This window comes from Durotheca rogersii (genome assembly GCF_024521655.1).
Source record: "Durotheca rogersii strain YMJ 92031201 chromosome Unknown GGS23scaffold_12, whole genome shotgun sequence".
NCBI classification, from domain to species: Eukaryota; Fungi; Ascomycota; class Sordariomycetes; order Xylariales; family Xylariaceae; genus Durotheca; species Durotheca rogersii.
Genome location: NW_026251243.1, coordinates 73178 through 91067, shown reverse-complemented (window position 1 = coordinate 91067; position 17890 = coordinate 73178). Strand labels below are relative to the sequence as shown.

General features: G+C 55.1%; 5 protein-coding genes across 5 annotated transcripts; all 5 read left to right on the top strand.

Annotated features, from left to right (window-relative positions):
- The first annotated feature begins 854 nt into the window (after nt 1-854).
- GGS23DRAFT_79358 (Haloacid dehalogenase-like hydrolase-domain-containing protein) lies at nt 855-2275 on the top strand. Its single transcript, XM_051521286.1, has 3 exons — nt 855-1695; nt 1765-1817; nt 1891-2275. The coding sequence occupies exons 1-3, from the start codon at nt 971-973 to the stop codon at nt 2130-2132; spliced, it is 1020 nt and encodes a 339-aa protein (XP_051371210.1). The 5' UTR covers nt 855-970; the 3' UTR covers nt 2133-2275.
- A 5151-nt stretch (nt 2276-7426) lies between these two features.
- Nucleotides 7427-8427, top strand: GGS23DRAFT_78885 (uncharacterized protein). Its single transcript, XM_051521283.1, has 2 exons — nt 7427-7479; nt 7536-8427. The coding sequence occupies exon 2, from the start codon at nt 7679-7681 to the stop codon at nt 8114-8116; it is 438 nt and encodes a 145-aa protein (XP_051371209.1). The 5' UTR covers nt 7427-7479; nt 7536-7678; the 3' UTR covers nt 8117-8427.
- Nucleotides 8428-10115: 1688 nt separating this feature from the next.
- Nucleotides 10116-12283, top strand: GGS23DRAFT_570485 (uncharacterized protein). The gene is made up of 2 exons (XM_051516518.1): nt 10116-10805; nt 10886-12283. Exons 1-2 carry the CDS (start codon nt 10637-10639, stop codon nt 11737-11739), a joined length of 1023 nt encoding a protein of 340 aa, XP_051371208.1. The 5' UTR covers nt 10116-10636; the 3' UTR covers nt 11740-12283.
- Nucleotides 12284-13056: 773 nt separating this feature from the next.
- On the top strand, nt 13057-14148 carry GGS23DRAFT_610153 (uncharacterized protein; the record flags this gene model as incomplete). Its single annotated transcript, XM_051520314.1, has 2 exons — nt 13057-13822; nt 13885-14148. The coding sequence occupies exons 1-2, from the start codon at nt 13394-13396 to the stop codon at nt 14146-14148; spliced, it is 693 nt and encodes a 230-aa protein (XP_051371207.1). The 5' UTR covers nt 13057-13393.
- Nucleotides 14149-15121: 973 nt separating this feature from the next.
- On the top strand, nt 15122-17141 carry GGS23DRAFT_570477 (uncharacterized protein). The gene is made up of 3 exons (XM_051516517.1): nt 15122-15695; nt 15784-16086; nt 16190-17141. The coding sequence occupies exons 1-3, from the start codon at nt 15460-15462 to the stop codon at nt 16503-16505; spliced, it is 855 nt and encodes a 284-aa protein (XP_051371206.1). The 5' UTR covers nt 15122-15459; the 3' UTR covers nt 16506-17141.
- Nucleotides 17142-17890: the final 749 nt, after the last annotated feature.

Below are 17890 nucleotides of genomic sequence, written 5' to 3'. Positions count from 1 at the left end.
CGAATTAGCGTTGTGGTAATCCATGTTGATCGATCTTGTCTCCTACATTGTCTCACGAGCTTCGATAACACCAAGACCAAACGACACAGCAGGCACGTCGGAACAGGCAAGTAACCAAGGGTTGACTTGCAGTGAGACAATAACTAGCTATATTCTATTGTTGCGTAAAACGGGAGCGCCCACATCGTACGACCTTGAAATATACGTTTATAAAGGCTTCCTGGCATCTATTCAGCGCAGGATCGGACTCGTTAGAAAGTAGTTGACGAGGTAATCATAGGACGATATTATGAGGGTGCATAAGCTGACCGCAGTTGTCAAATCTGGATGGTAACCTTGGCAAAGGACGAAGGGTATAGGAGTGTCTGACAATACGACTGAAGAGTAGTAATAGGCCAAGATGCTGCGACCTGCATTGTGGATAGGCACGCTGTCTGGATAAGCCGTCATCCTGCCTGTTCCGTATGCCTCACCAGGGAAAATAATTCCTTGTGCGTACACTTTATCTGCAGCTGTTCTCAACAGAAACTTGGCAAGTTGACAGAGTGGGGGAAGGGGGAGGGAGAGGGAAGGGGGGGAGGGGGGGGGGGGGGGGGGGTGCAACTGATGTTCATACAATACTGTATATTACAAGCCACCGACGATGGGTACCACACTATATAGCCAAGCTCTTGTCCCTTACTCAAATTAGCCGGTTGCACATCGATATATATCGGGACATACTTTATACGACGTAATATTCGGGAAAGTCAACTCCTAAAGTACCATATTATCAACACCACAGTCACGTTAGATAAAAGCGCCTCGTACTTAGCCAATCCCGGGCACAAACAAAACCAAGTTAGAAAGTGAGTCAAGTTATCTTCTGATTTCTCAACCTCTGTGGAGTAGAAGTTGACTCGTGTTTTGTTGTCGATGGTAGGACATCGTTTTTCCGCGGAGCTATAACAGTGTTCAGCAAGACGGTATTATGGGGGACGTGAACTTCTCACAGAACCGCCCTCGCGCCGTGGTTTTTGACCTTGGCGACGTCCTCTTCTCCTGGTCCGCCAAGACCACAACAACCATTCCAGCGCGAAAGTTGAGAGAAATTCTCTCGACACCAATCTGGTATAGTTATGATCGTGGTGAGATAACTCGGGATGCCTGTTACGAGCTCAGCGCTCAGAAATTTTCGCTCTCGGCGGTTGAGATTGCCGAGGCGTTTTCCCAGGCACGCGAGTCTCTCCAGCCTGATGCTGCTATCGTATCGTTTCTTCAGGAGTTGAAAAAGGACCCTACAGTCAAAGTGTACGCCATGTCAAATATTGGAAAAGAGGACTTTGAGGAACTCACAACTAAAATCGAATGGACGCTTTTTGACCGAGTGTTCACCTCAGCAGCCGCAGGCAAGCGGAAACCAGAGCTAGGGTTCTACCGCGATGTCCTGGACCATATTGGTCTAACTGGCAGCCAGGTTCTCTTCATTGATGATAAGGGGGAGAATGTACATGCAGCGCAATCTTTGGGCATTCGAGCATTCGTCTTCGGGGAGTCGACGATTCACCGGCTGCACAGAATTTTTGATAGTGCAGTCGGCAAGGGCTGGGGATACCTGTTCCAAAATGCGAAGCACTGCGACTCCGTCACAGACAGCGGAGTCTCGTTCAAGGATAATTTTGCGAAATTGTTGATTGCGGACTCATTGCAGGACCAGTAAGCCAGCTGCCCCCAAGACGTCAAAGTGGGTGTCGTAGGTAGTCAGACTAACACAATAATCATTAGAACCCTCGTCGATCTCAGTTGGGGATCTAGGGAGACCTGGAATTTCTTCGCCGGTGGGATCCCCTTCCAAGCGTCAGCTCATGTTAATATTGAGAAACGACGGGACTGACGAAGATGGATTGCCAGACAAAAGCGCACTCATCCCAGGAGGTTATTTCCCAGACGATTTGGATACCACATCTCTCGCCCTCACAGCTCTTCGGCCGTCATCAGCCAAAATGATCTCGTCTGTTCTTGACACGATGGCTAAATATGCCAATGACGATGGCAACTTCCAGGTAAGCCATCCGTCCGTCAGCATAGCCAGGGCGATAGGAACGAGACCTCCTTCGCTAATCGGCGCAACAGGCGTATTTCGACTGGAATAAAAGACGAACCGACCCCATCGTCAACGCGAACATCCTCGCCTGCTTTTACTCGTATAATCGCGGCCGCGAGTTCGAGCGCACCCTCCAACTCGTGCGTTCGACGCTACTAGACCGTTCCTATCTAGGGGGGACCCGGTACTATTGCTCGGCAGACTGCTGTTTAGGATTCATCGGGCGCCTGCTGCGGTCGTCGAGCGATGCCCATCTCCAGACAACGCTGGGTGCGTTGCTGACGTCGCGAGTGCGTGAGCGCGTCGGGTTGTGTGGCAGCGCGTTGGATTTGGCTATGCGCGTCATCACGTGCGCTCAGCTGGGGATTGGGTGCGAGGACGATCGCCGGGCGTTGCTGAACTTGCAACGTGAGGACGGGAGTTGGGATGGGGGTTGGATCTACCAGTACGGGTCAACGGGCGTCAAGATTGGGAATCGCGCGGTGACTACGGCGATGGCGGTTGCAGCCCTCTCGTCTGAAGACACTGCCATTCCGGAGAATGCCACGAACAAGTCGACCGGTACGAACGGGGTGAATGGGGTGGACGGGGCAGCGAGCGGATAGGAGGGATGGGACGCAGATTCGAGGTTTTGGAGGGTTCTCCCCGTCAGAGTCGACGTTCAAAAACGACATAGGCAGCTGGATAGATAATAGAAGGAGATATGAGAGAAAGAAAGTCCAAGGAGCTACACAGTTGAATTTCGGCGACCATGAGGGAAACTTGCGTGTGCCGCGCGTTACCTAATTAGGGTTGAGATGATGAACCGGAAAATGGAATTCGGTGTCATCATCACCGGAGGCAGACCTGCTGGTAGGGATTACATCTCAATGCGCTTAGTACACACCTACTTAGTAAGTACTGCCTACATAGAGGTACTGTGTGTTGTGTCTCCGCTCTTGTCCGTTGCTTCTGTGATTCTGCTTACCAGCCCAGCAACTGCTTCTCGTCTCTTCAGTCGCGGAAGGAGATACCGGCCACCTGCTCGCTTAAAAACAGGCATTCGCACACCAAGCGGTTAGTCAACATCGTGTACATAGCAGACACAACGATCTGCTGCCTAACTACCTATCCTTGGGCGTATTTATGTAACATCACAGAGACTTGTATTATCTGCCCGAGATTGACGGCGAGAGGAATTCCATCTGCGAATCGGTCGCTCCCAGAGTCTTACGAGCCTACAAAGAAAGGCTCTGGCAGGAAATTCAAACGGCTTACGACGGGTGTGTTGGGTGATTCGGGGGTTACACGTTGCCAGACTGTCACGCTGCCGATCGGCGGGTTCTTCATGCCAAGCAAGTGACAACAGATGTTGCCATATTGGGGAGCTATTCGCAATTCAGGCCCACCAGCAGACCCATACTACGTTAACCGCTGCTACCATTGCATCCGTAAGTGACACTCGCGCGCCGTGCCGAGTATCTGCAACTTCTCTTCTGCTGCGCAGTAGCTATTCGGGGGCCTCACATATGGGCATTTTTTCTAGGCACGCACGCGCACCTTCATCTCTCTCCCGGTCACTGATATTCGGTAGGTCGTGTTGGCCCTGGGAAACAAAACCCGAATACGCAGGCACTAGCAGCTCTCTGTGAATCCTGCCTCGTCTGGCCAAGCGACTGCATCCAGGGGAACCCACTCCAGGTCCTCACCGTCTTCCGCACTCGCTTAACACGACTCCATACCTGCAAATTCATCTCTAGGCAGTAGCTCATCCGTCGTAGAACACGTGGTGGGCGGACAAGAGTCCCAACGTGGGATGTACACGTGGGATTGCTGGCACACCACCTAGACTGGTCTCGCCGTCGAGGGCGCGGACACACCCGGCTAACCACATACTCATAGAGAGCAAATGATAGGGGCAGGGCGCCGTGGCAATGGCTCTCATTTGGTATCGGCTTTCCGCGCTGGCGGCATCAACTAGACTAATACATACCCGGATAGTTCCGACTTACACAAACCGACACCGGGTTAGCCTGTGTCCGGGGATGCCATCCTCCAACGTGTCCAGCCATGGAAACCGAGGAATCACTAGGAGCATTGATTGCCCATAGTTATCCATGTGGACATAGATATTAGCACGTAAGGGATTACCAATACAACAGCAGAGAGCGTTCGGGTTGGATACCATTCAGGTTCTCGGATTCAGTTGCCCGTCTACTCAGCACGAGACCAGATATCCGCCCGCAATATCTGCCGCGCCCCGGGATTGTGGGGGCACTGTACCTACGTATTTGCTCCGGTCCGCTCAACACTGCTGTTAGCTAAGGGGCTATAAGTAAAACCGTGATGTGGGATGTCCAAAGGGTCGGTCCTCGAACCCGGCCCCCGGTGGTCGACATCTGTTGTCGGTTGCCGTGTCGGCGCTGTTACTACTACCTGCTATTCACGAGCTACGATAGGAAAACGTAGGCGCTCATGGTCCCCTGCCTGGTAACAGAGGCTAATATCCCTAACCCTCTACGCCGCAGGTTCATCAGGACCGTTTTCCACTTTTATATACTTCCAACCACACATTTCCCTGTATTGTTACAATACGGGAATGGAAATGAAGTAATGTCACGATCCCCGGAAGAGAGGTCCCACCTAGGCTTAGGTAGCCCGTGCTAGCTTACCCGCAGCCGACCACCTGACCCATTTTCGAATCGGGAAGGTAATAAAGCTTGCTACCATCAACGGGATGTCGGGAAATCATTACCTGAGGAAGATCTGGCGAAAGAACCTGCTGGTTAAGCAACGGAACTTACGGCAATCTGTTTCTGAAAAACGTGTTATGCAAGTGAAACTCCGTCAGAGTCGCATTGAGGGTGCATTAGCTCTATTTCCCCTATGATCCTTAGAGACCATCTAATTGTGTCGTGCCTGGCCAGACCACAAGCTATCTCCCTGCCTAGCTGTAGCTCAGAGGCACGGCTCGAAGGCCGAAGCTCTCGGGCGTGTTTGGATGTGGCATCGCAGAGATTACCCAGCTCCTAACTACGTTTTCCATGTCCCGTGTGGCGATCATTCGAGCGCCTACCACCGAGCGATGGAATCATGGCCTGGGTGAGGATCAAACAGGGTGAAATCTAGTTGCCTAAGTGCGCGCGAGCGGTGAAAGCGGCCGGGCTGGCAATGAATGCGGAGGGCGGCGGGGTCGAAATGTGGGCTTCGTGATACGAGGTTGGGGGGAGACGGAGAACGGGAACTAAGGTCGAAGGCCGCTAGAAGCCTCTTGCGTGGGCAGATCACGCACCCGCCGACACCACCTAGCCCAGCACGCTCACGTAACGTTATAGGGCGTCCTAGAGCCTGAGCCTCGCTCACGCCTCAACTGTGGCCATCATCCACTTTCATCGCCCCGAGAATAAGCTTAGTGGCCAACCAGCAGGAAAGATCTACCGCCGCGCCGCCTCACAGACAATGGGGAGGGGGGGCCTACTTGGGCTATGCAGAGATCAGCACAATCGGATTTGCAGATCCTTCTCACGAAATGGGCAGCACGATCCAGGGGTGACAGGTGGCGCGACCAGCCGCTTCGGCCTCGTCCTAGCTGAATTTTCCTAGCTGATGCGGCGCGGATTACCTAACTCATCCCAGTTAGGTGACTCTTTTTTAGTGGTCAATGTTCAGGGCCTGCACCTGTTACCTAGTCGAAGGCGAGAAAGGGGCGATCGATCCTTCGATTCGCCTGGACTGCCAGGCACCGGGATTGCATATAGTAATCCTTCCTCATGCGACCGGACGTCGTCGCTAGATGTCAGTATATGGGCGGGGCGTACTTACATACTACGAGCCTGCGGTGGCGTATGAGTAGCGACCGCGCTCCGAACGCTATGTGGGATGTGGGACGGGTGTTAGGAGGTATCGTTTGTGCCTCGGCAAGCGACTGGGCGCGCAGATCTGGGGGATGACATCGGACGCCCAGCCTGTGCTAGCGGCATTTGCAAATGGTTGCACCTCGGGGAACAAGGGATCTTTGGAAACAAGCATCAGGTTAGGAACGATACCCACACGTCCCGGAACGCCGCCATGTGTAGCATTTTCTCAGGTAGGTATAATTCCACACCAAAGCCACTAAAGACCGTGTCAGTTCGTAGTTGGATCCATTCAGCCCCTCGCCGTCTCCACATCCGGCCACTGTTGCCCAGATCGGGAGCCCCGGCATTGGCATTTTATCTCGGTGCCTAATCGATCAGCGGCACAAGCCGGTCAGATGAGAGAGAAATACCAACATAGCGATTCTACTATGTCATTTTCCACCCGCTACGTGGCGGCGCGCCGGGACTCATCACCCAAATAATAAACAACGAGGCGCGGTCGTGTCAAATAGAATATTAGCCAGCAATGGCTACAGTGCGGTGAAAGTTATCCCATACGTACCTAGCTGACCCCCTCTCAAGCTGGCACCTACATGATGCGCACAGTCTTGTGGGGGTTGGACCAAGACCCTGGGCGGTGGGAATAAGCCTTCTTCCCGCTCTGGACGACACCAGCAGTGGTGAGCCAAGAATAGCACAAGCTCAACCAATGCCACCAATCATATTTGTTGTTCTACCAATTAAATTCCGAATCGGGACCTTGGAGTAGTCTTTGCTTGACAGCCCGGCCCAGGCCGTTTTACCGTGCTGTCAGCTGTCACTGCAGGCCTACCATCGATCCGTTACACTAAATACCTATAATCCCAGGGCTGATTTGGACCAAAGTCTCTTCTATAGACTTCTCGTATAGACAGGCTATGGCTGATGAAAACACGCCTGCCTGAATTCCTTGGGCTAGTTCAGTCAGATTACCTAATCCTTCGACTACGACCATGTTAGGGGGCGCTACCTCCATCGCACGACAACAATTTATGCTCGGTTCAATTTGGTGGGTCGACGATCTTGCCTCATGATATCAGTGGTGGCCGAAGACGTAGAGGCGAGAGCTAGGATCGACGGTAGCTTGAGGCTTTGAATCCTGGCTTCGTTGACATGCAGTGTACTCGATAGGATTGGTGATCTAACCGTTGGGGCCTCGCATAGGGTCAGCTTACAGGAGGGGGCGTGGCTACAATGCCAGCGAGGTCGATGGCAGCGAGGTTAGCGAGTCCACCGTAGGAACCGGACATCCTAGCAGACAAAGGTACCGAGATTTGTCAACTCATAAGCTGCGAAGAGGAAAGCGGAGTAGCAAGGGCCGTGGACTCGGTCCGCACCAGCCATGAGGAGATGGCAAGAGAGCAGCCGGCCATACGACGCGAGATCAACCTCCATAGCCACGCCAGGCAGCGAAGGCGGAGGCGGATGATCACAACGCCGTTCGGGGGGGGGGGGGGGGGGGGGGATGGTTTGAACGACCGTGATATAGGACCAGACAGGTTACCGAAAAAAAGTATAAAGGTGACATTTTGGACAGCCGCTTTCCAGGAAATATCACCCACTCATCTCACCATCAGCCAACAGCCCTAAGCCACTTCAAGAACTCTCCCTCTCTCGCTACACAGTTCACTTCCCTCGGAAGACCTCGACCAAGACCACTCGCAACAAAGACATCCCAGTCTATCAGAGCTTTTCGAAAGAAACCTCCTCGGCCGCCAACATGCAGTTCGCCAACATCTTCGTCGTCCTCTCCATGGCCGTCGCCGCCTTCGCCGCGCCGGCTGCCGAGCCTGTGGCGGCCCCCGAGCCCGAGGCCCTGGCCGAGATCGAGGCGCGCGCGGTCAACTTCAAGGTAGCTTGGGGCCAGCAGCTGCAGAACCACGACCAGGCAAACCACTGGGTCGTCTGGGTCGAGGGCGAGAGCGCGTGCCCGGCGGCCATCGAGCTCGCGGCGCTGACGCGCTCTCCCTGCGGCCGGCGCTTCAACTTCAAGGGCCAGACCCTCTCCCTCGGCGACTGCGCCGACAACAAGCCCCGCAGCCTCCTCAACTCCAGCGGCAAGAAAGTCAAGAGCTGCGGCGCCAACGGCAAGAAGAACAGGAAGATCAACTGCAAGGGTAGCCAGCACGACATCGTCCAGCACGGCTTCTGCAAATAGACGGCCGCTCGAAGCTCTCTCCCCGGCATCGACATTCGACACGACGGATTCCCCACGGAACTAGAGGATGGAAGGCAAACCGGAGGACTTGAGATGGTTGGGATGGGTTTCGATGATGAAGGGGTGGTTGGGACGACAGCGGCTCGACAGCGAGATGAATAGTTGGCGACTTCGATTCCATGGACACCCTTCTTGTAAATTCTTTTAGGGTTCACGCTTCTCTGTGCATATATTGATATTCTCTCTCCCTCTCAATGTTCTTTGACCTCAACTGCTGAATGCTGCATTCGTGATAATTGTTTTCTTTGGCCGTCACTCACTCCTTTTCTCGATTTGCGGCTGTGGTGGAAGGAAGTGACCGCGATTTGGGGTTTGACGTCGCCTCCGGCTTCTTTCCCAGATCCTTTATCATCTCCTAGGGACCCATTTTATAGACCCAATGGCCGCCAGCGAAGATGCCCAGAGTTGCGAGCTGAGATGCGCCAAATTTCTGCGCTGTCAATCGGGCCACCGGCTTTCTCCTGAGTATCCATAGTCTGTGAGTAGGTATTAATGATAGAGTGTCAGGCCGCAAGAATCGCCAATACTAGGCTAGGACGCACAAAACGGGAAGAAAGAATGTGTATATGCAATTCGAGCATCGTTTAACGCACATACTTGAGTTATCGGACGCGCCTTCGAAGGCCTGGGACGATGAGACGGCACTCGAGGTTTTGAGACTCGGGCGATTATCTACGTGACGTACTGAGTGGAAGATAGTTTTGTGGTAAGTCAGCTTTGTGGCAGGAGAAAACTGCCGAATAAGCATGACTACAAAATTGGAGTGCGAAATGGAGATGTATGACGCAATTATTATCCTGCTCGAATATAAGCGAAAGAGAGAGAAAGGGGAGCAGCCTCCTAAATATGAATGAAGGTGGCATCTTTATTACACTGAGGGCGGGCTTCAACACGTATCATCGTCTCTGGTGACGGGAAGATAATGTCGTCACCTTAACACCCCCTAGACCGCCGCCCCACGACTCACTTTCGAGGGTTCATCTTCGGTGTTGTCAAGTGTCAACAGTCTCATCACGCCTGACATATACTTAACCGGGGACGTGTATAGGCATCTAATACGTCTTCACCCGGCAATATCTGGATTTCACTGTCGACCTGTCCGGCAAAAATACTAGGTCGAGAAATCGTTGCTGATGGGGGCGGAGAGGACGGTATTCGAAGAACAGCTGTTTCCCCGGATTTTCACGGCACGATAATATTGGACAGAAAGTTTCTAGGATAAAGAACGAACATTTCCTCTAAATGACCATAGAAGAGGAAGGAGGGTGAGCCAGATCCAGTGCGTCGATTCTTGCTGTACTAGCAAATCCAACCTTTGATCAAACCAGTGCCGGTGCGAACAGAGAGGGGGCTGAGGAGAATTGGTTAATGGCTCACGGAAATGGGCAGGGCCTGCAGTGCCACCAGGTATGCTATTGCTGTGTGACCCCTCTGCTACTCGTGAAGCTGGTTGCACACCAAATACATGAAGTGAACCCTCAGCCGGCTTCTCTTTCGGCAGGGATAAGAACCGGGACTCGAAGGGCCCGGACAGGCACCACCCCTCTCTTTTTACCAAGCCTTGCTTCACAGTATTATTATATTATCGGAGGTACCCCCTGACCATAAACACCTGCCGCCGAGGGTAGCCCTAGATGGAATAGGTAATGAGTCGCGAGGGTGTGACAAAAGGCTGATCTCTGTAGGAAGAGGGGAAACGATCGACTGCGGTGTATTTATTACCCATACGTATTAACCCACTCATATACACCACCGCAACCTCATATCGAATACCTACCAATCGGAAGTCGACTCTGTGTGCGATGCTCGTCAGCCCCATCTCTACATTGTCATCACTACTGGGGGGTTAGACGCCGTACGTTTACCCCGGCACCACTGCGTTGGTTGAATAGATATACGGCCAATGCCGACCAATACTTTGGGCTTCGGGTCCGCGATGGCTACTTCACATCGAATACCTACGTTGCACCGCAGGGCTAGAATGCCTGGGCAACAGCTTTCAGCGTCGCTTAAGAGCCGTTTGGAAAATCGTGTCGGTAGCGTCGTCCCGAGCTCGATAATGAGGTGAACCATCTCCATAATGTGGAAAAGATGGGAACTCCAGTCAGAATTAGGGCGGGAGAAGGGGGGGGATAGGTCCTTCTCTACCATTAAAATCCATGTGTCCACGCTGATGTTATATGTGTTAGGTGGTGGAACGTAGGAGAACCGTCGACCGACCTATCAGGGGCCCCATGATGGCATCTCTTTGCATCAGCATGGGTCCGTCCAGGACGACGGCGGGTGCCACAGCCTGAGGATGCGGTCGTAAAGCCTGTTCCCGCTGGAAGCTATATGTCACCAGGATATCCCAAGGGCTCGGTCTCATCCCCCCTACTCTGTTCCACATCGGAAACCCCACCGACTCGTTTCCCGTCTTGCTAGGCGCTTGGATCGTGCTGGTTCGAGCAAGAAGACAGCATGAACAACACCGATCTTTACCTGTCGAATGGCACTTGTTTCTTCGGCCCGGGCCAGGTTGCCGACGACAATTACATCCCCTGCGGAAATGCGGCATTGTCGGGACCCCAATCTTGCTGTTACGCTGGGGACTACTGTCTCTCGAGCACGGCGTGCTGGAATGAGCTATGTGTGTACTCGCCGTTACAAGCGGCCTGATGGCGCCTTCGTGTGGAGGAACTAATAGAGGCTAATACGAGTCACTAATAGATGTCGTAACGTACATTGCCGGGTGTACAGACTCCACGTTCAGCTCGGCGAAGTGCACCAACAAGTTCGACTACCCTGGTCAGCAGTATGTCGCGATGGCCAGGTGCGAGGGTGACCAGGTGGATATATGGTCGGGCTGCTCACACCACCCCGAGTGGATCGAGATACTGAAGGAACCAGATTGCGCCTGCAACGCTTCGCAGGCACTCATCAGGAACTCGAATGGCGAATCCACCCTCGACAATATCGGAAGCCTCCCCCCTACTCCCGGAGGCACGATCTCGTTCAACCCCACCGCAATTCCTACCAGGAGGGCTACTTCGTCCAGCAGCATCTACGTCTCCGCCACCCAAACCTCAACCCCGGCAGCGACAACGGACTTTCCTCCTGACGACAGTTCATCCCGAGGTCTCTCGACGGGCGCTAAGGCCGGCATCGGTGTCGGCGTCGGCGTCGGCGTGCCTCTCGTCGCCGCACTTGCCTTCGTAGCCTTCTTCCTTCGCCGCAGGAACAGAAAGGCCGCTCAAGAGCCCCCAGCGGCGCCTGAGGTATCGGCGGCTCCTCCCCCGCGCGACGGAGATACTGGTGCTGCCGCCGCTCGAGTAGAGCCGGGTAGTTCTCCAGACTCCCTAAAAGAGAATACCGTCACGCCGGACCCGCCGGAGCCGAGCCCGACGGGGTTCGTATACAAGCCGGAGCTGTCGGGCAACCCGACCCTCAAGTCCGAGCTGGCCGGCGACGAACCCCCCAGTAGCCTGGCGTCGTCGAGCTGGAACTCGGGGACGCTCGAGAGCCACCAAGTCTCGGAGCTGTCGGGTCTAAACGCGATCCCGAAATCTAGGAAGTCGTTTTGATCGCGCTTGCCGAGATGCGGGCAGAAGACGCGATGCCTACTCACTCCGATACCGTAGAGGGGATAACGACGACCCTGGTAAGTGGGATAGAGGCTTGGGGGAGCAGAGCAGGGTATTCCGATTTCAATGTTGCCATAAGTATCGAATCCTGATATTTGCGTGTCCGCGTATGCTAGCAGCAGCACCTACCTACCTACGAGTCGCTTCTTTTGTAAGCCTGAGTACAAACAGCTACTCGACAATTCCAGTTTGTGTGAAGGAGAACCCCATTGTCAGCAGGCTCCCGATTCTCGATTCTGAGCTCGGAGTTGAGCCCCCGTGGCTAAAAGATACCTACCTCACCTCCGATTATTTAAGCAACCCCGCCTAGGTATCTAAATAGGGGTAAAATAGGGGGGCGCCCGACAAGACCAAGTTCGCATTAAACAAATCCTCAACGGCGGTAAGGGAATAGATATATATATATTGATGTTATTCTTAGAATACGCCCGGCACAGGAAACGGTCCTCACGATGCGAGGATGGCGGCTTGCCACAATACTTATGACCGCATCTACACTCCGAGACCGCCTTGGCGGCTACTTTGCCGTAGGGTCTAGCGTCAAATGCCATCACCACCACGACAACTGCTATTATTGTTGTTATATCACCATATCTACCACCACCTTACCGCAATGTAACCGTATCCGCTAACCCATCCGACCGTACAAACTATCCGAATAGTTCCATATTGAAATAGACCTTTCCCCAATAAACTTCACAAGAACCAGGTACCTGATATCTGAGACCGATAGTAATTACCTAGGTAGAGATAGGAACAACGCATTGAAAGGCGCCTTTTATGATAAACTTGCAGATTAGACCGCGTCTGGTCTGGCGACGTCCTCATGTTCTCACTAGCTGGCGGTCTTCGTTGGTCCCTCCAGACCGCAGAATATTACAAAGAACTCGCGTGCCGAATATCTATCAATTGATATTCTACCCACCGCCTCATCGACCGAGAATCGTCTGCTCCCGCGCGCAGCGACGCGTCCAGGTCCTAGCTAGCACGTCGGCGCCTCGTCCAGACCTTCATATCGGCTTGCGCTAGCCTGGCCTGCTACCGTGTATTACCCGGGAACCAGGCATAGGGGATGGATCCGCGGCAAGGGGAGGGAGATGGCAGCTGCTATTTTTATCCCGATCTGGGCCCGGAGGGGCGCGGCGAGCGGAGCCTTACCGGCCTTTCGGAACGTGATGCCACGCAGGGTAATATGGCTAAAGTCTCTGGGACCGCGATCTAGAGCGTGTCAGCAGAGGGAGGCACCGCGCCCCGCGCCCAGGGAAACCCCGATATGATGGGATGCGATCGGAAGATGTGGCGGATGGTGCCGTGCTATTAGTACCTCGACAAAGGCGTCGTCGTGCTCGCCGCCGCGTCCGTCCGCGACTATAAACGAGGCCAGTCTCGCTCGCACTGCAAAGCAGATAGCTCGAAAACGATCGTCGCCTAAAGTTCAATCAGCAACGAAGCAGTTCAGTTCCGAACCTCCTATCGCGATCGACACTCAAACCTCCCGTCGTGGTAATATCGTCGCGCTTGCACCCTCTCTCACGACGCTCCCGCACCCACGCCCTTCATTCGACACGCACAGCTCACCACACGCTCCAGCACAATGCTCGTCCTCTCGCCGCTCACCCGGGTCCTCGCACTGGCGCTCAGCAGCGCGTGCGCGGGGGCGGCGCTCGGCGAGCAGCAGAAGCCGGTCGCGGGGGGGGCGCCGTTCGCGCCGCCGACGATCGAGACGCTGTCGTTCTCGGGGAGCGGGTGCCCGCAGGACGGGGCGGGGCGCAAGCTGGTGTCGGGGGGGTGGCAGCACTTCGCGGTGACGCTGCCGGACTTCGCGGCGGCGATCGGGGGCGGCGCGGGCGTGGCCGCGCGCAGCGCCAGCTGCCAGGCCCACGCGCGCCTCGGCGCCGCCGCCCCCGGCTGGCAGGTCGCGCTGCGCGACGTCTGGACCGCCGGCCGCGCCGAGCTGCGCGGGCCCGGCGTGCGCCTCGCCCAGTTCGTCACGACCTACTTCAGCGAGGACGCCGCGCGCACGGTGCGTCGCCGCCCACCCCTTTTTTTTTTGCGCTCGCGAGCCCCGGCTAACCGCGTCAACAGGTGTCCGCGAGCCAGACGGTGGCGGAGACCGCGGTCGACGGGGCCCCCGCGGCCGTCGCCGAGGACGTCCAGGTCCACGCCCGCATCCCCGCCGACAGCCTCGTCTGGTCGCCCTGCACCGGCCCCGACGGCTACGTCGGCCTCGTCAACGTCAACTTCCGCGTCGCCTTCACGTCCGCGAACAAGGCCGCGTCGGGCTACTTCGGCGCGAGCAAGAACGCGACGGTCAGCGAGCGATGGGGCTGGACGTGGAGACGATGTTAGGTAAGCGGGAGGGGGAGAGTCTGGGGTTGGGCAGGGGGCAGGGGTGGCGGTGCGTTGGTTGATTCCTGTTTTTCGTGTGCGCAGGTTAGATACGCAGGAAGACGATAGAACGTAAACATTGTTGCCTTGTCTATACGACTTGGGGAGTCTTTTCTTTTGTTTGGGGATAGTCGTCGTGCTATGGTAGTGTTATCATCGTCGTCGTCCAAAGTGGAAGGGGGGAGTCGGCCCGCCCTTACGTAGGTAAATGGAGCTGAGTGGATTCCGACGCGGTCCTCAACCAACAACAACAACAACAATGTACTACCTAACTCCTGCCCAATGCCTCATAGCTTTCCGGCCTTCTATCTGAATAGCATAGATGAATTTCGTCGAGTTAAGCATCTTCGGCTCCCATCAATTTTCAGACCTATACCTACCCAGTACCGACCAGTTTATCCCCTGCCCGCCCCTACGAACGCACTCACACGGACATAGAGTCCACTGCGCTGAAATTACGTACATGTACCTACGTGCATATAGTGTTGGTAGGGGTGGGTAGGCTGTCGACATGTTCCCCTAGAACTAGAACTTGCTCATATTGGCGCCGAGCCAAGATCTGCTGCTGGCGCTGCTACCAACCAAGCCGGGACGACAAGCTGCTGATACGATACGATCGGGCGGAGATCTAGGTATCGTTCCCGCTGCATCAAGCGGTACCTGACCTCTTAGGACAGGAGGAGAGAAAGAGGAAGCAAGAGAAACGTGACCATCTCCCTCTCTGCTCGAATCGGATCAGCCTATCTGTTATCCACAGTTTACCGGGTACGCGTTGGGTACAGTGTGTGGACACTGAGAGAGATTGCGCTTGTTAAGTCGAGCCTACCCCCTCGGGTCATAGATGAGGCGACGCACAGAGTATCATACACGCATCGTGTAGAAACAGATGGTACACGCATAATTGAGGACATAGCGAGTGTCGAAGACTCATGCCTTTCTTGCCTAATAGGTATAACCGCAGCGGCGTAGTAACGGAACCCTTGTTTATCGTAGAGATAGCGACGTATGCCTAACTACCTTGTTGACCCGCGTGCCCTGTCCCTCTAGGTGGCATGCGAATACTCGCTCACGAGACTGTGTCGACGATCCCAAGCTCAGTCTATTAATATGATATACTCATCCCATACACGACCTAGTAGTTTCTCAGTGCCGCGCTCTCACGATCCGGGACCGTAGGTATGCAGACAGGCAGCCTCGTACCACAGCATCCTTATTCCCTCCTACTTCCGTAACACGGTTCAACTCCCCCTAACCCTCACCCCCCTATCGGCCATGAAGGTGAAGCCCCGGGAGCGTATCTCGCCATGCAGCGCCGTGTTGCTCGCTGCCGAGCTCGGGCTCGTGCTTACCACCATGTCGCTGCTGTGTTGTGCGTACCCGGAGAGAGTGCGGAGGACTTTATGGCAGATCGGCGGGGAGAACGGCTGGAACTCGAACCCGCGTCTGCGCGTCTACTTTTACGCCAACTACGAGAAGCCGCCGGACATTCCTCCAATCTGGAGCCAGAGGTACGTGGGCTAGATGGAGGGCGGTTACCGAGACAGCACTTTCCATGCACGGTGACGGGGTAGAGGAGACAACTAACGGTTCTACCAGGCTCAGCGAGTCCAACCTAGCCATCTCGGTGCTCGCCGTGGTGATAAGCATGGTGCGGATCGTGCTGGCCTTCCTTGGCAGCGCGTCGAGCTTTTCGGCCGTCTTCAACGCGTTCAACGACATGCTGCTGTCGGGATTCTGGATGTACAGCGTGGCCGCGCAGTCGTCCAGCGACCTCACCGACCCGGGACACCTCAGTTTACGGCCGTGGTACCTCGAGAAGAGCTGCGAAATTCTGCACGAGAGCGTCGTACACCACTGCGTACTCGCCAAAGCCTGCTTTGCCTTCTCAGTCCTGTCGTTGTGAGTGTGCTGAAACGAAGTCGTGCTTTTCGGCCTCGCCCGATTGGGGAAGGGCATTGCGAGCTTGGCGCTGACGCGAGAAAATGAAACTAAAACGCCGCAGAATGCTCTTCCTCGCTCGATCGGTATATTCTGTTCTCAAACTCGCATACTGGTGCGGCAGTCGCCAGATGCTCGACCGAGGGGTAGCAGTCATACTGGTGCACTCGAGGCTGAAAAGGGGCCTAGAAGCCAGCCACGCGAGCCCCCTTTTCAGTATACGGAGTAACCACTACGACTACGACTACGACGATGACGACGACGACGGCGGGGAGGATGTGAATAGTTGTGATGAACATTGTAGCCGGACGAAGAACAGCGTATTCTGGGTGTGGCATAATAACGATGACGAGTCTTGGGGGCCACCACGGGGCGAATAGGTAGCCGGGGCAGCTAGCCGAAATCACGAAGCAATCAAAATTTTGGGAGCTCGGAGCTTGCCCCGTCGCCTTAACCGCGGTCGCGCAGGTAATAATATTTATGCCCCGTGAAACCATCCGCTGGGAGTTCCCGGTGCGCTATGGCGCGCCCCGTCTACCGCCTCCTTCTTAGCGATACTGTCCTGCCGCAAAGCGTCGCGGTCGCTTGGCTCGCTTTGCTGATAATCCTCCTCAAGCGACGTAATTGGCCCTGTATCGCCAGTGCGACGACGGAAGCGACAGCGACAGCGACGACTGGTGCCGGCGTTGTGAGTACGGTTACCAGTGGCACCAACACCCGGGCTTCCATCCTGCCCTACCACCCAATAGCCCGACCGTTCTGTCAACGGCCCAGCTGGCTAGCCGCAAAGTGTCCAAAGGGGTGGCGTTGGCCGACACGAGAACAGCAAGTAGAGAGGGGAGATAGCGACGAAGGCATACCTATGTCTGTCTGTTAGGTCAATTGCCCAGTATTATGAAAGGGCATTAGGTGCATAGCTATCGTCGGGCAGGGGTCTTGGGGCACACAGGTGAATTGTCATAATTCATAATATATCGAGTATCGTGGTTATTATTCGTATCAGTTATTCATATTCCCTTCTCTCTGCTGTCCCGACGGGGATGTGATGTTGAGCAAGTTATATACTTTCCTACATCCCGATCCGTCGATCCCCCCCGTATTCAGGGCCGTGACAGGCTCGCCTCCTTGTCAAGCACACGGACGTGGTTACATGCTGAGTACATAGCTCGCATCGCCGCACGCTGCCTGTCAGCCAACTTCGTCGATGTATTCCGAGGTATCGCACCCACGTGTATTACAACGTGGAATCCGGGCTGTACCCGTCGACTGGGACCGCACATGTACATGCATTTAGACGACGGAGACCCGCTGCAGGGGGGACCGGGAGGGGGGTGCGAAGGTGGGACTCGCTTGCTACGCCCACGCCCCGTGCCTCCTCGACCTTTTTTTTTTATATGCTGTCCCTGTTAGTCACTGAGCGTTTGCGCATCCGATCTGGGAGGTGAGTAGGTAGGTACCTATTGCCTAGCTTAGGCGAGGTAGGCACCTGGGTAGGCACCTCTTTCTAGCCATGCAGGCGTACCTGCCGAGAGAATAAGAGCAGGAGCGGAGGGCACGAGCACGAGCACGAGCGAGAGCAAGACCAAGAGCAAGAGCCGGAGCAGGAGCAGGATCTAGAGCAAGAACATGGCCAGATATAGGCCTGCGCTTATTGGACGACGCCGCACGCCCCATCCCATAATATTACGCTCAACGCTCATCGCTCGTCGGGGCGGGCAGGGGCTACCCCCGGAACGCCTGCTCTGGTCGGTGAGTGATGGTGATT

What these genes read in the sequence shown, in the direction of transcription:
- GGS23DRAFT_79358 (XM_051521286.1), top strand. Translation starts at nt 971, where the DNA reads ATGGGGGACGTGAACTTCTCACAGAACCGCCCTCGCGCCGTGGTTTTT. An exon ending in GCGGACTCATTGCAGGACCA is followed by an intron (nt 1,696 to 1,764) that starts GTAAGCCAGCTG and finishes AATAATCATTAG; the next exon opens with AACCCTCGTCGATCTCAGTT. An exon ending in GACCTGGAATTTCTTCGCCG is followed by an intron (nt 1,818 to 1,890) that starts GTGGGATCCCCT and finishes ATGGATTGCCAG; the next exon opens with ACAAAAGCGCACTCATCCCA.
- GGS23DRAFT_78885 (XM_051521283.1), top strand. Translation starts at nt 7,679, where the DNA reads ATGCAGTTCGCCAACATCTTCGTCGTCCTCTCCATGGCCGTCGCCGCC.
- GGS23DRAFT_570485 (XM_051516518.1), top strand. Translation starts at nt 10,637, where the DNA reads ATGAACAACACCGATCTTTACCTGTCGAATGGCACTTGTTTCTTCGGC. An exon ending in GGCGTGCTGGAATGAGCTAT is followed by an intron (nt 10,806 to 10,885) that starts GTGTGTACTCGC and finishes AGTCACTAATAG; the next exon opens with ATGTCGTAACGTACATTGCC.
- GGS23DRAFT_570477 (XM_051516517.1), top strand. Translation starts at nt 15,460, where the DNA reads ATGAAGGTGAAGCCCCGGGAGCGTATCTCGCCATGCAGCGCCGTGTTG. An exon ending in CCTCCAATCTGGAGCCAGAG is followed by an intron (nt 15,696 to 15,783) that starts GTACGTGGGCTA and finishes CGGTTCTACCAG; the next exon opens with GCTCAGCGAGTCCAACCTAG. An exon ending in GCCTTCTCAGTCCTGTCGTT is followed by an intron (nt 16,087 to 16,189) that starts GTGAGTGTGCTG and finishes AAAACGCCGCAG; the next exon opens with AATGCTCTTCCTCGCTCGAT.